This window comes from Desmodus rotundus, chromosome 1, assembly GCF_022682495.2.
Source record: "Desmodus rotundus isolate HL8 chromosome 1, HLdesRot8A.1, whole genome shotgun sequence".
NCBI classification, from domain to species: Eukaryota; Metazoa; Chordata; class Mammalia; order Chiroptera; family Phyllostomidae; genus Desmodus; species Desmodus rotundus.
The window spans coordinates 79,391,742-79,406,832 of record NC_071387.1 but is presented as its reverse complement, the minus strand read 5'-3'; the positions used below and the strand labels follow the sequence as shown (position 1 = coordinate 79,406,832).

At 43.9% G+C, this 15,091-nt stretch overlaps 1 protein-coding gene and 1 pseudogene across 3 annotated transcripts in view; both read right to left on the bottom strand.

Moving 5' to 3' along the window:
• Positions 1–203: 203 nt before the first annotated feature.
• Positions 204–666, bottom strand: LOC112302771 (large ribosomal subunit protein eL30 pseudogene; annotated as a pseudogene).
• A 4,476-nt stretch (positions 667–5,142) lies between these two features.
• PTCH1 (patched 1) overlaps positions 5,143–15,091 on the bottom strand; it is a 61,306-nt gene continuing 51,357 nt past the window's right edge. For all 3 annotated transcript variants that reach the window (XM_024558290.4, XM_053925227.2, XM_053925223.2), the window contains 5 exons: positions 14,721–14,863; positions 11,387–11,486; positions 10,613–10,867; positions 8,486–9,029; positions 5,143–7,971 (listed from right to left, as the gene is read on the bottom strand). In XM_024558290.4, coding sequence (XP_024414058.2) covers positions 8,487–9,029; positions 10,613–10,867; positions 11,387–11,486; positions 14,721–14,863 — 1,041 coding nt within the window. In that variant the 3' untranslated portion in view covers positions 5,143–7,971; position 8,486. The remainder of the gene's footprint in view (positions 7,972–8,485; positions 9,030–10,612; positions 10,868–11,386; positions 11,487–14,720; positions 14,864–15,091) is intronic.

Sequence of the window (15,091 nt, the reverse complement as noted above, 5' to 3'; positions counted from 1 at the left end):
TGTAGTTGTGTTCTAATAAAATTTTATTTGTAAAAAAGAAGTGATGTTTGGATTTGGCTGGTGGGCTATAGTTGGCCAACCCCTGCTCTAAATACATCTATCACTCTAAGATTTTGGAAAATCAAAGAAAGATAGAGGAAAAAAATTAGCACATAAAACAAAGGCACTGTTTGTGTGCATGTGCATGTTTGTGTGTATTTAAATTAAGCTCTGGCCAGTTTTATTAAAGAAAAGTTTTGGATGATTTGCTTTTCACCAGTCTGTTTTGGCATGCCTCTGATGGTACCAGAATCACCTGCATCAGTGGTAGCCAGTGTGCATGCTCAGTAGTATTTCCACATGCTGGGTCCAGTTCAATATAACTGCTACTGTGGTCATGGACACCTGTCTTGGCCCACGTGATGTAGCACTACATTTCAGATTCTCCAAGGCTGGGCAGCTGTTGGCAACCATAACCAGTTTTGCTTTGCCTTGTCCGATCATTTCCATTGCCTGCTTTTACCCCAGCATGTACTTTGCACTTTTCATAACAAGTTGGAGTCTAGAGTTGATTGACTCCTGCGACTTTTCATCTTCTCTGTGGCCACCATCTTCCTGCCTCAGGTGTGAGATGGCTCCCAACCCAGAGCAGCCACCAAGCAGCCAGTCAGTCTTGCAAGGCACCATTTCTTTATAGTCTATCTTCCCACTTTGGTTTTAGAATACCACCATTCTCACAAAATTACTCTGGTGTGTGGTGAGGAATTCCTGTCATGGCCTCAACTCTCCTGGCACCTTCTTCTCTCTTTCTTAATTCACCCTCACAATTCTGAATTTCTCTGTTGCTTCATTCTTTTCCTTCTGCCCTGTCTCCTCCTTTTCCTCATTTTTTCTACTTCCTCCTGCATTTTAGTGGTCTTTCCCCCTCATTTTGAATCTCTGCTGATATCATGTTTATTGGGTTTGTTTGGCAAGATCACCTATGTATGACCTGACACATATTGTGAACAAATAGTATGGTTTTTTGTTTGTTTGTTTGTTTATTTTATTTTATTTTATTTTTCCAGTACTGTGGCTACCCAAGGAAGGACCCAGGGTAGGGCTCCACCATTAGACTCTATATTTTGGATAGACTTCTGTTGGCATTGGTGCTGAGAGAGTCCTCTCAGAGAGAACAGACATTGAGAGAATGACAATAGAGAGAAGGAAATTCAGGAGGGGTCAAAGTTGACAGGTCAGGACTTCTTGTGCATGTGGGTATGTTTGGGCAAGCATGTGTGTTTTGCAGTCCAAGGTGGATGCAGGCTATGTCCTTACCAGTGGAAGGATAGTTCATAAATTCAGTCATCCTCCCTTACTTATATTTTAGAAATCCCACCTTAACTGTGTGTGCTGTATGATTACAGGCCATTAGAGACCATTAGTAAATGAACTACGAGATTTTGATCATGAAATGCAAACTCTCTTGTGAAATGCAAACACAGTTTCACATATTAATTGCTTCTAATTAAGGAGGAACATTTTAGCCAATTAGCTTTTGGAATTTAAGTGTAATCAGCAGGCTGATTCAGAGATTTGCTAATTGCTTCCCCCATTGTAGCTAGTCGCCTTTAGAGCAGACATATAGTCTGTGGACACATCGTGACCAAGAGGCCCAGACGCTCTTTTGCTATTTTGCTATGGTAGTTGACTGTAGACAACAGTCCCCCATACCTTTGAAGTTGACATGCCAAACAAATGAGGTGGGGGAAGGAGGGCAATAAGAGAGAATAACAGCAGACTGGACTAGATCCAGGTTCTAAACTGACGTCACTATTAAAGGTGTTGGCTAATGTTAGGCATGCCATATCACTTCTCCAGATTTCTTGGATAAAAGATGGCAAACTCTCATACAGCTTCCAGGATTCACGACAAACTCCAATGATTGGTGCAACCTTCCATGATTCCATGTGAGGTGGGAACTGTATAGGAAAAGAAAAAAGCATTCATTGATAGAAGGCTCAGGTGTACTTATTGACACTTCAGCAGTCACAGTATTCAAATATTATGGGGCTGGCAACTGCTCTGGCAGCTATGGATGTTTTGAAGGAGGCAGTCTTTTGTCTCTTGGCACTCAGTTTCACTCTTATTTCTCTTCATATATCTTCATCTATGTAATGGTCTTTTCCAGTGTCAGCCTCACTTTCTGAACACCTGACCATGTCTCCTCTGATGGATGGCTGTTCTCTCAATCCACAGCAGAGAGCATCCCGCTTTGCTCTGTTCTTGCCTCATCTTGCTTCTCTTGCTGCAAGAGACTCTCAACAGGAGTCTACCTACCGCTGCTGCTGCTTGAACTTGGTAATTACCAAGATCTTTCTTTTGGCACCTTGACTTGGGCTTAATGCTGCAATCCTGATTATTATATAATAACTCACCAGTCCGAACTTGCTCATGAAGTTCTCCACCATCTACATGATTATTTTCTTTATAAAAATCAAACAGGTTCTTATCCACCTCCCCTCACCCCTCGCCACAAGAATACAAGCTGTTGTCATTGTGTACAAAGATGGTGTTGTTGACATGCGTTTCCTGGACTTCCGTTAGTGTGAACTCTTAGCTATTTTTTGCCTTGTCGGTAGCTTACATTTCACACTCCTGCACCCTTAGCCTCCAGGCCTGTGGATGGGGAGCAGATGAAGAGAACTCTCTAGGAAAAAGGATTGTACAGGGGTCACCTGACTTTGTGTTTTCCTCTTTTGGGTGGTACTGCTGGCAGGGGTGTCTGTCTCATTGTCACGGCAAATGCTCTCTACAGGGTCAGTTCCCTTTCCTGAACCTCAGTCGAAAGGCCCCGTTGTCTTTGCTTCAAGAGAGGGAATCCGTATGGAGGACGCGTGCAAACCCTGCCTTCAACGTCCTTATGTCAGCAGTTGTAATTTCCTGGCAGGGAAAGATGGTGTCCAACATGCCCTCCATCACAACAATGTGAACAATTACACAGATTCCTTTTTGAGGCGTGATCTCATTAGGTGCAACCTTCATTAAGACTATTTGAAACTTGGCAAATACTCTTTTTAGATGATTAATAGGTCATCTCCACTTTTCCTTTTGGGAGGTCAGTTTCCAGTTACCAAAAATGAAACACCTGCTTTTACATCAACGTGGTTGCTGCCCGATATTGAGCAGCATACAGCATTCCCGAAGCTGTTAAATATATCCATTGTGCCAAAAAAAATGGAGCCTTATGTTTATGTAAGCCCTGAATAAATATGGTGGATTTGGGGACACATCTGATGAAAAACTTCTCCCTAGGCCAACATGAAAACTAAGTTAGCTTACTTAAGTATATGTAATTGATAAAGAACATAAGATTAGATGGCAATGAACGATCATTTTGGTGGAATAAAGCACATCAAAAAGAAAGCATCTTTCAATTTGAATTCCAATGAACATTTTCCATGTTCAATTTCAGGGAGTACATATTCCTCCACGACTTTGAATGAACCCAAGTGAGCATTATGTGTGAAAGTCACTACTGAAGGGCTTAGGAACAGATTGATGATTATATTCGGAAGACGCAGGAAGATGAGGCTGTAAGACAGAAAACGCTGCTTAGTATTTTTATTTTGTCCAGTTAAATATCCATGTACTGTATTACATGAGCATTTTACTCAGCTAATGTAATGTTTCCTGAATGTCCTGAGGGGGCTCAGGAAACCTCCCCATAGTAACTCACATGTTGCTGTGGGAGTGTCCTTGTCACCTTAGAGGTGGGGAACCCTTAAGAGGCTGAGAGTTGGTGATTGAGCCAGAACTCAGAAGTTGTTCTGATTCTCATTTGACTCTTAGTGTCTCCTCTTGTCTGGACCTCTTCACGGCTACCACTGCTTTCAACCTCCAGAAGTCAGTGAGGGACACACATCATCTTTAATGTATGTACAGATGAGGACACAGAGACTCCAAGGTTTCAAGAGCAGGTCAACTGGGACCCTCTCAGTGGGGAGGTCAGAAGAGGCTTGGGCCTGGCGTGGACCTCCCTCTCACACCTGTTAGGTGAGAGGCCCACACCCTCCATTGAGGTCCTGCCCCATGGCGGTGGCAGAGCATTTAAAAGGGAATTCATCTCTTTGGACCCAAATGCAGAATTCATGGGTCCCCTCTCTTTCCTGCAGACGAGCATGTGTTTTTGTGGAAAGACCACAGAGAGGAGTTCGGATCCCTATGTTGTTTCCAGATCTAGCCTGCTTGGCCATACAGCCCGAGTCAAATTATATAATCATGGCCACAATCAACTGGAAGGAATTTAGGGATAGCCTCTGCTAGTGCATCAGAACCACAAGGACAGCTCATTAAATATAGCAGATTTCGAAAATTCTAATTCAGTTGGTCTGGGGTGGCCCTGAAGACCCTGCTTTTCTATCAAGTTTCCAAGGCAGGCCAGTGCTGCAAACCCATGGACCTCCCAATACCTGAACATCATTGGCCTATCAAAACCTTGTCATAAATGGGTTGGCAAACTCTTTAAGGGCCAGTTGTAAGTATTTTAGGCTTCGCAGGCCATACAGTCTTGTCGCAACTACTCAACTCTGCCTGTGTAGCTTGAAAGTGGCCACAGACATCTGTATGTGAATGTGTCTTCTGATCAAGTTTTATAGAAAGAGAAGGCCCATGGGCTGCAGTTTGCTGACCTCTCACCCCACTCTTATAGCAATTTAGGTCTTCCCCATCACTCTGTGCGTCCAGCTGTCCACCAGGGATATCCCTCACCTGATTTTTCTCCATGGCTCTACTGAAGACTAGGTATGATAAATCATAAACACTGAGAAAATAACATTTTGTATCTGGTCCATCAGCCCCATGTTATCAGCTATATTTTAAGTTTAGTTTATTAATCATTGAATTTGTCTAAATATTCTAACTATTAGGCATCACATAAAAAATAAGAATGTTAAGGAGATGACAGAAGGGACCATGTTGAATAGTAATTCAGGAACTTTCTTGGTGTCAGAAAATAGACACAAAGAACTATTTTTATATCAACAATGCTTCCATGAAATATAACAAAAAATGAGTATTTAACAAGTTTGGTAAGACAAAACTATAAGTTTATGAAGGCCCAACACAGTAACTGCCTTCATAACATATTTTACTTAAAAAACATTCTAAAAACAAAGACATACCAACAAGTTATATTATTTTTTATTCATGTTAGAATTTCTATCAGTGTTTGAACATTAATATTTAGAGAGTTTGTACATTTTTGACTTCCAAAGTTTAAAATGAGAACCACACTAGGTCACAAATGGTAACTAATACACATTTCACAACTGCATGGATATTCACTCAATTTCACTCTCTTAACACTGTTAAACATTTTCTTCTCCTTGCTGTACTTTACAATGAAAAGTGTGCCCCATTCATGTCTCAGCGAAGTTCCAGACATTATGGATTCATCACATATAAATTCTTTAAAAATATACTTCTGTCAAAAGACTTGATGACTACTATGTACACTACAAAAATAAATTTTCATATAAATAAATTATATGGCATACTTTTATCTTTGTAATTGAAATGACACAAACCCATTTCTACCAAAATTGGCAGACAATGAGACCCAGTTTGAATATTTCCTTTAAACTCCTTACATAAAACCTACCATGAGACCTTAATGAAAATGTTATATACTCTGAACTATTTAACATTAGTAAGCACTCTATACAAATAAAAATTCTGTTCAAAAGTAAAACATAGCTGTAATAGTGTTTCCAATAGAAATAAAAATCCCTGCATTTTTTTTGTTATAAACTGGCATGACAAATACTGTAGGAAAACATTCTTATGATACAAAATTATAAATATCAGCAAAGATTTCTTTAAAAAAATTAAAACATCCAAATGAACAAATAAGACAGACAAAATAAAACTTTGAAAGAGAGAGGGAAATTCTAGTTGCCAGCCAGCCTCGTGTTCTCCCTTTGCCAATGTGACTATGGGAGAAGGTTCTACACTGTGCAGAAAGCAGGGGCTGGGTGAGCTGTCACGCACCACACAGCTGGGCTCAGGAAAGGGGCGAGGGCACACCACAAGCCAGAGGGAAGCAGACTTCAGAATTTTGCATCACTCTCTCCTGAACACAGGACATGTAACTCTTCTGAGTAGAGCTGGCTATTAGGTAGACAGACAGTGTGACTAACAGAGGCACCAAACAGTAGCAGTGGGGCCATTGGGGCTCCTGACACAGACACACACACCTGGCACCCACGGGTGGCTTCCATTTTTGTTATGAGTTTAGGGTCTGAGGTCACTGCACTGCTGGGACTCCTGGGGGCCCATTGCCTTTTGATTAAGGTTTTCCATGTTAAATAGGAGGGTGTAACGGGAGCTGCCATTCATGCACTCCTATAGTAGCTTAGTCTGGGTGCCAAGTGCTTCCCAATGTACTTGTCTCTGGCTAAGAGCTGAGGGACTCCAAGCCTCAGAGCAGGACAACAGAACTGATACAGAAGCAAACCTTTAAAAGTGATGCCTGGTTGAGAGATTTGCCTCCATATCCATTCTACAGAGGACTGTATGCAATTAGCATCTCCTTGCTTGTCAATAAATGTCACATTGAAAAAACACTAATAATGATGAGAGGAAGGAAATGATTTATTTAGGAAGTGTGCACCCACAATGTTAATAAAAAAACACAGAGAAGGATCCTTCCAAAGCTCATATCCTACACCACTTCTGACCCCATCTCACCATCCTAGATGCTCTCTATTTATTTTTAAAAATGCAAACACATCCAGAAAGCCCCAACCACCTGTGCAATTTAGGAAGAAAGGGAATTTAAATGGTAGGGACTCGAAACATCACCTCTGGGTTTATTGTGGGACAAGAAGGAATAGGTTTTTCTATCTGTAGCAGGGTCATTATCTATAAAACATTTTTAATCCACTCTTACATTGTGTGTATGTGTGTGTGTGTGTGTGTGTGTGTGTGTGTGATGAGAGGTACAATGAAGGCTAATATGCTCACCGCCCAGCTGAGGCTCTCCATTAGACCTACTCTCTAATTCTTGAACAATAATGAAGATGAACAGATGTTAGCTCTTTACCCTGAGGTTTCAACGTCCACCACAAAGATCCACCGAAAGACGTTATCTCCTCTGAGACACGAGCGGGGTGTCTGGATGGCAGCCAATGATCTTAGGAGATGCCCTGGATTTGACCTGAGCCTGGCCAAAGAATAAGGTGATGCTTGGGGCAGCTAGCCCCCACCAGCACGAGGCCATAACAGCATCCTGACTCTTCTAGCCTGACTAGGGCAGAACCCACTAAAGGTTATGGACAGTGAAAGAAACAAAAAAAGGAAAAAATCACAGTACAGTACATCGGGAAATCACACACATGTCACATACACAGCCAAATAGGAGCATTGCATCCAACTACACCTAGAAGCCACCAGGATTAACGTGCTTTCTTCATATCTGCTCATTAAACAATAACAAAATTACCACGCATAGCGTGTTTGAAAGTTAACAGTAACATTTCATACTACCACAGGGTTGTGATATGCGAATTTAAAATACTTTAAACAGAAACTTTTACAAAATAATCCTATTATATAGCAATATTTGCATAGAATTATACAGGTAAATTATACAATATTTAAGCAGCAGCAACATATGCTGAAATTTAAGACTAAGTTAAGCTTGGTCGTGGCACAGAGGCCAATGTACAAACAGGGAGGGGCCCGCTGCAGTGGCCCCACTGCACGCTCTGGGCAGCAGGGGAGAAGCCCCAGATCACAATACTTTACACCCATTTCTTTGTATTTACATATGTGTACACTTCTTAAATATTTATAGAACTATTTCACAACATAATACAATCAGTTACAGGAATAATGGACTGCAGCTCTGGTGCAGTGCGCCCTCCCAACTCTGAGCAGTTCTCTTCACGCAGTTCTGGGGGGGTAGGGGGATTCCAATCTTTGGCCTCTTTGCTTCAGATCTTACTCACCCTTTAAAAGAAAAAAAGAGGAAGTCAAACTAAGTAACAGGTATATGAGTCCATATTTATGAAGCACACTAACAGGCAGAACAAATCTATATATAAGAACTCAGGATGGTGGGGGCTGAGTGAGGGCAGTTGGGGTTTTCAGGGGCTGGTCACTATCCTTTCCTTTATCCAGGGGCTGGTGACATGGATGTGTTCACTTCATAACCATTCACTGAGCTGTGTGCTTAGTATACATACCTGTAGGGCACTTTCACTAAGATTGAAAAATGGGTGAAAGGTACAGCTGTTAACATCTTTGTTAAGTTGCACTAACCCTCAACAGGTTAACAGTGTGGGGAGAGAACCAACTTGGGACAAGACTGGTTCCCCAGAGATGACAGAGCTTAGATACGGCAGCATTGCCTTGAGGATCAGAGGTCACTGGCGTTCAGTTCGGGACATGCTAAAGCCAGGGGGCCCCGGGACCCAGAAAACCCAAGGAGCTTTGCTCTCTGTGTCCCTCTGGCCTCACACACCTCAGTTGGAGCTGCTGCCCCGGGGCCTCTCTTCGCATTCCACGTCCTGCAGCTCTATGACCTCCACCTTGGAATCCCTCCTCTCGCATCGGACATTAAAAGGCACATGGGGGTCCTCGAACAGCCTGGGCTCCGCCTGGGGGTAGTCCTCATAGTCTGGGCACAGCCCCCCTCGGGGGTTCCGCCCGGGCCCGGGGGCAGGTGGAGGGTGCACAGCAACAGTCACGGACGCTGAAGCTGTCACAGTGGTGATGGGCTGGCAGTAGCTAGGCATGGAGCTGCCCACGGCAGTGAACACCGGGTGCTTGTGAGAGCGGGCTCCCCGGGGGCCCACGCGGTCCCTATTGCTAGGGCCTGAGTGTCCTTCAGTAGACATTTCGAAAGCATCCCTGCGTGGTCTGTAGGGGGGCGGCCTCAAGCCTTCTCTGGGAGCCTCCCTCCGGGGCTGCTGTCCTGGCCGTCCAGGTGGCAGGGACCCTGAGTCCAGGTGGGTCTGCTGTCGAGAGTTTGAGGGTGGGTGATGTCTCACTTCAGGATGGACCACCTGCAGAGGGTGAGGGCAGGTTAAAGCAGGCTGGGTGCTAACTCCAGGGTGGGCATCACCCTGGTACTCCCAGCCCTCCCTTATTTGGCTCCAGTTCCTGCCTGGCCACCCACACAAAGCTCTTCTTAACCAAGAACTCAGTCAACCCCACAATGGCTGGGAGAGGACAAAGGGAGTCAACAGGGGCCTTCCACTCACAAAAGAAAAAACCCATTGTCTTACAACCTCCACGACAAGGCAGAGGAGCACCTTATTTGGAACCTGTGTCCATCCAGGCTTTCACCAACACAGCTGCCTGGACACATATGGCTGCTGCCCATAAATGCAGGGCTGTGGTTGGAGAGTATCCGAGTGGCCTCCCTTCCAGAGTCCACCACCCCGCCCTGCTCAGAAGGGTCAGATCCCAACTCCTCTGTTAATAGAGCCAAGCACCTGGCCATGGTTCACCCAAATGTCAGACGTTGGTAGAACTGTCTTCACCTATGCTGCTGAATATGGTAGCCATTAGGGACAGATACCTATTTACATTTAAATTGACTAAAATTCAAGCTCAGCTTCTCAGTCTCACTAGCCACATTTCAAGTGCTCAACAGCCACATGTGGCCACAGACAGCATTCACTTTATTGCAGAGAGTTCTGTGGGGCAGCGCTGCTCTGTCTGGTTGTTAGGAATCTGGTTTCTGGGTCTCTATACAAACTATGGAGCAACACAGTGGCCACATCAATCAAAAGGACCGTGACCAACTTCAAAGTTGTTCAGCTTGTACCTATTTTAGGCTCCCGCTGAACAAAACCAGATTCACACTGCAGCTCAGCAGGCTTCACCCCAGGGGGTAAGAGGAGGAAAATTTAGGTTACTTGGTTGGCCCTTCTCTCTTTCAAGGAGGGCCTGTTCTGGCCTGGGCCTGGAATACCCATTTCCTAGAGGGACAGCAGGAGGCCCTCGGTTGGATGAATATGAGCCTTAGAACCTTCCCTGAATTTTGTGGGCTGTGCTCTAGGACTGGGGGACTGAGGATAATGTGGGGAGCACAGAACAGAGGAGGAGTCCGGGGCTCCCAGGCTCATAGCTTTCCCGAATTACTGAAGGCTAATCTTCTTAGGCACCCAGAATATGTACTTGGAGCCACAAAAGCTTGTGGTAAAATCCTAAACAATAATAACGGAAATAATTTTGTACTAAGGACAATTAAAGGTAACGGAAGTGGGAGAAAAAAATATATCACTTTTGCTAGCAATAAAAATCCCACTCCATTTTTTAAAGTATTAAGCTAAAACAATATGCAACTTAGAAAAAAATAAAAAGAAGAGGCAAGGCCTGCTTTCCCACTGGCCCTCCAGCTCAGACTGTCCTTCACCCAAATAAGATACAAGCCGCTGCTTCGTGTATTTATTATTCCCGGCCTCTGCCCTTTTTGATCCACATGAGATCCAGCTACATGAAACAGACACTTTTACAGTTTAAGAAGAGTCAAATACTGGCAATTTCAAATGATCCACCTAATCTCTATTATTGTCTTTGTATCCTGTCTGTCAGATTTGCTGCCCAGAGCAGGGAAGGGTGGCCCTTGAGAGTGACTTACAGTGGAGCGGGCGAAGACAGGGTTTTCTGTGGCTTCCACAATCACCTGGTGGGCAGGGCCCCTGGCGCCCTGCTGTATCTCATACTGCCGCAGCTCCTCACTGATGCCCGACACCGTTGTCTGAGAACTGTACTCTGAGTCAGAGGAATCCGACCCGTTGTTCGCATGACTGGGGGGCACAGCAAACCGGACCACACTGGGGGGTGGCTCAGGGGAAGGGGTGGGTAGTCGATTCAGACCGTTGGCTGGAGATACCTATTTAACAGGATTCCACATTAAAATTGCCATCATCCATTTACCTGTTGGCTACACTCAAAGTTCAAAGAACAGTATTGTTCAGGGGCCTTTGCCCTCCCTGGATGACTAAGCTGTATGCCCCTCCCCATCTCTGCCACTTGAGGAAGACTCTGAGATTGGACAGCTGGAGCAAAAGAAGTGCCCTCCGCTCTCACACACTGGAAAGGCAGGCGGGGCCCTTTTTACTCTTGTTCAAGCCCAGAGAGTCCACTTGAGCAGAAAATGCTTCATTGACATAGACCTATAGGACACGGGCTGCCATTCATTTGGTTTTAAAAAACAAAACAGAAAAACCAATACTGCAACCCCAAAACTATTACACTGAACAGAAAAAAGTGATAGTTATTGAGATGTTTACTGAAAAAGTAAATCATCAGTAGTGTGGATATACCTAAATATCTGCATGAATAGTGACACCAGGAAAAACAGCATTCGGGCAGCCGGCAGACTGCACACTATGCCGGCACAGTAACTGACCTCAGGATATGGTCCGAAGAAGGACAACAGGACTGGAAGCAAAACCAGCCCATTGAGAACACCCAGGATTGTTAGGATTGCCAGGACAGCAAAGAAATACCTTGAAGATAAAAGGGAAACAAATATTCACTGTGGCAAAGATAAATTAAGCTACCTTTCAAGTGCCCAAACATTACAGCACATCATAAGCCAAAAATTAGCAAGACCCACACAGGTGAAAAGGTTGTTAGAAAATTACAGTTCAAATTCAGCAACAGATTTTTTTTTTTTTTTTACCTTAAGATTTTGAGGGCTGCATTCCACAACCCAAAGTTGGGAGAAAAAAAATTAGTTTCTTAATTTGCTGAAATCTCATGGCATGTAATGTTATTTATGAATGTGTTAAACAAACACAAAAATATGGAGTGCGAACTGAATGGCTGAGCAGACTGAAAGCACAAATACAATGCAGAGGGGCCCCGTCCATGAAAACTCAGCAGAAGCAAACAAATGAAGTGAAGGGTGTAGAATTTAAACAATTTAGCACAGGAGGCAAAGCAGCCCACTTGTGCAGCAGCTAATCCACTGTGAAATGCTTCTGCATCTGAGAGCAGAATCTCTGCATCTCCAGTGTATCAGGTAAGGCTTTCCCTGTGCTTTCATTAATCATGACTTTCTGTCTAGAATTCTGTGAGTTCCAGTTTAACCAAACAGCTCCAATTGCAACTGTTCTTAGAACAGGGGAACCAGCTTTCTGAAAAGAAAACACTGCCCATTCTGTGGTTGCTGGGGCATTGGTGGGGGGAGGGGCAGTCCACAGTGATGGGGCTGCTCTGTGGCCAATCTTTTGTTGAACAATTTAGCATCTCTGAATACTCTTGATTTGCGTCAGCCAATTCAAACATAAAGGCTGCAGCACCATGAAGAAGAGGAGAGTGCACAAGTGGCCCTCCTTTCCCACCGCTGAGGGCTAAGGTCTGGGATCGTTCATGAATACCAAGGTAAACCTGTCAGCCAGGGACAGCCACTGGCGGACACTCCACACAAGGGGAGAGGGAGGGGGAGGGACAGATTCCATGCAAGCGTGTGTTTCTGTAACTGATGATTTCTAGGGCAATTTTGGTGGAAGTGGATTGTGGGGGGCAGAGCTCAGGATATTCTGGGAAGAGGGAGGGCAAGATATCTATCTGTTAATGGTCTCTTGATCATAAAACAGAATAGGCTCAAAACTTTGCCATTTCTATATGTGCTTCAACATTAGATGAAAGGAGAGAGAATCCCTATAAAAATACAAATACCTTGCAGCTATTGTAAACACTAGAAACTTCTGAGCTGCATTAGTAAAAGCCAAGCGGCCAACAGTCTTGCTCTAATGTAAACTGCTGGAACTTTAGGCAGAAGCATACATCAGCAGCAGGCATTAAGACATTTGCATCCCATCCATCTAACTGTTGAATAAACAGACCAATTAGATTTCTGACGCTTAGTGTATACAGTGTCTGCTCATCTAGTCGACCCCAGTGAGGGCTTTATCAGGTTAATCCATCCAGTTCTAGAAAATTGGAAGCCCATTTAAGTGCTTGAAATAAGAACTCTGATATCTCTGGGACAGAACAAGAAGCCAGGGGTTAGATGAGAGAGCTGGGATTCCGTCCTCCATCCAGGTGCCAGCAGGTTGTTCAGGTTCAGGCTAATTCTCCTCTGCATGGCTCCTTTGGCTCTGAGATCCCGTCATACCCTGCACTTCCCATGGTTTTGAATGGCCTGTGAACTCCTCCCTTGTAAGTTACATGGAAGGGGATGGGGCCCGTACGTACTTATGAGGTGATTTTCATGTTGTGTTGAATGAGAAGTTACACAAAAGAAACTCTTTTGACATAGGGCTTTTTATACCATAAAGAAACAACTACTAACACATGAATAAATAAATGTATGCAAAAGTAGTAAAGGAAAGTCAAATTAAGAGCTTAAAACCCAAATCAAAACCTTATTCTAGTTAAGGCATTTATCTATTTGGTAATGGCAAACAAGAATATACTAATTGGCTTGTTAACTGATTTGTGTTGACACCAGTGGTATGGGCATCACCTGGGATCTGGCTAGAAATGCAGTCTTCTCCCCACACTCCCACCTCCAATGAGATCTGGTCTGCATTTCCCAAGAGCCGTGGGTGATTATAAGCACATTACAGTTTGAGAAGTGTGATCTACGCTGGAATAGGTATCTCACCTCTTCACTCACCCTACACCAAAATGACAGTGAGCAAACTGGCTCTCCTTCTAGGAATGCTAGAGCTCCAAGATGATGAACCATCCAACAGGTTATATGCCAGTGGACTGATGTTTTTTTCATAACAAACTAGCTAAAACTGAAAACCCTCTTCTTCGTACTTGAAAATGAAAGGCCTATCAAGATAGACACACACACATTCCAGGAAAGCCTTTTTGGACTCTCCCTCCAGATTACTGAAGCAGCACAAACAATCCGGCCTTGGCTCACTGGGGTTGAACCCTGGACTATCGCTTCTGCAGTGAAGCCCCGCCACCTGCTCCACGGACAAGCAGTGCTCCCTCCCAGCACAGCTGCTTCACACAAGAGCAGAGGCCCTCCAGAGAAGCAAACGGTCACCCTGCTGTTCTCAAATTCTTGTCAAAAGGGAAACTTGCTCTCTTTTCGTACTTAACGAAGTCCTATTCTTCTTCATTAAATCCACCAGAAATTCCTTGCCTTGAGATTCAAAGAGAAGTATCCAAAATAAGCTTGGATTTCCAAAATTTGAGGCCAAAGTCAAGTATTAAATGCACCTAAATCTTATTGGGAACTCAAATCTGAAATCTGGGCACATTATCTTAAATGGAAAAAATCTAGGTAACAATTTAAGGTATTTGTATGTTTTCCTTGATACAGTTTTGAAAAAGTGAAGGTCAAATTCAGTCAATTAGTGGGAACCACCATCATCTCTTTCTATACATACTTCTAACCTGGAATACCAATAAATGGAGTGTTGGGTAACCTTCAGCCTGGAGCTGTGATGTCTCTGCTGCTGGCCCTGAACCCTCCCTCCATCTTCTCTCTCCAAGATGGCCCTAGCAGAGAGCTTGTCTTCATGCCAATCAAACTCAAACAAGTTAACAAACTCAAAAGAAAGTGGCATCACAAATTGTGGTAATCAAAACATGTTGTAAACCTTAGATATACACGATTTTTATTTGTCAATAGTAAGTTATACCTCAATGAAGATGGGGGAAGTTGAGCCATAACGAAGAGCAAATGCTGTCATCTACCACACACAGAAGGAAATAAGCAATAGAGATCACATGAGCAAATAAGAATGATTTACCCTACTGCTGCTTACCTGACAATGAAATCAAACTCTGATCCTGCAAGCATGAGTACTCCCAGCAGAGTGGAAACGGCCCCATCGAGGACAGGTGCAAACATGTGCTCCAGGGCAAGCACAGCCCTGCGGTTCTTATCACCAATGGCCGTGAGAAAGGCCTGTGCAATGAGAAGAGTTGAGATGATCAGAGCCCTGGACCTGACTTGGTAATGGTCAGCTTCGTCTTCAATCCTGCAAGCTGCTTTAATCTGCCTCTGCAGAACCTCTCGGACTTCCTGCTTCATCAGGGTTACGCAACTGGCTCAATCTGGGCTTACATTAAAATGACCTGTTCGTGATATTGGATCATATTTGGTGTTGATGTAAATCGTGAATAACAACAATAA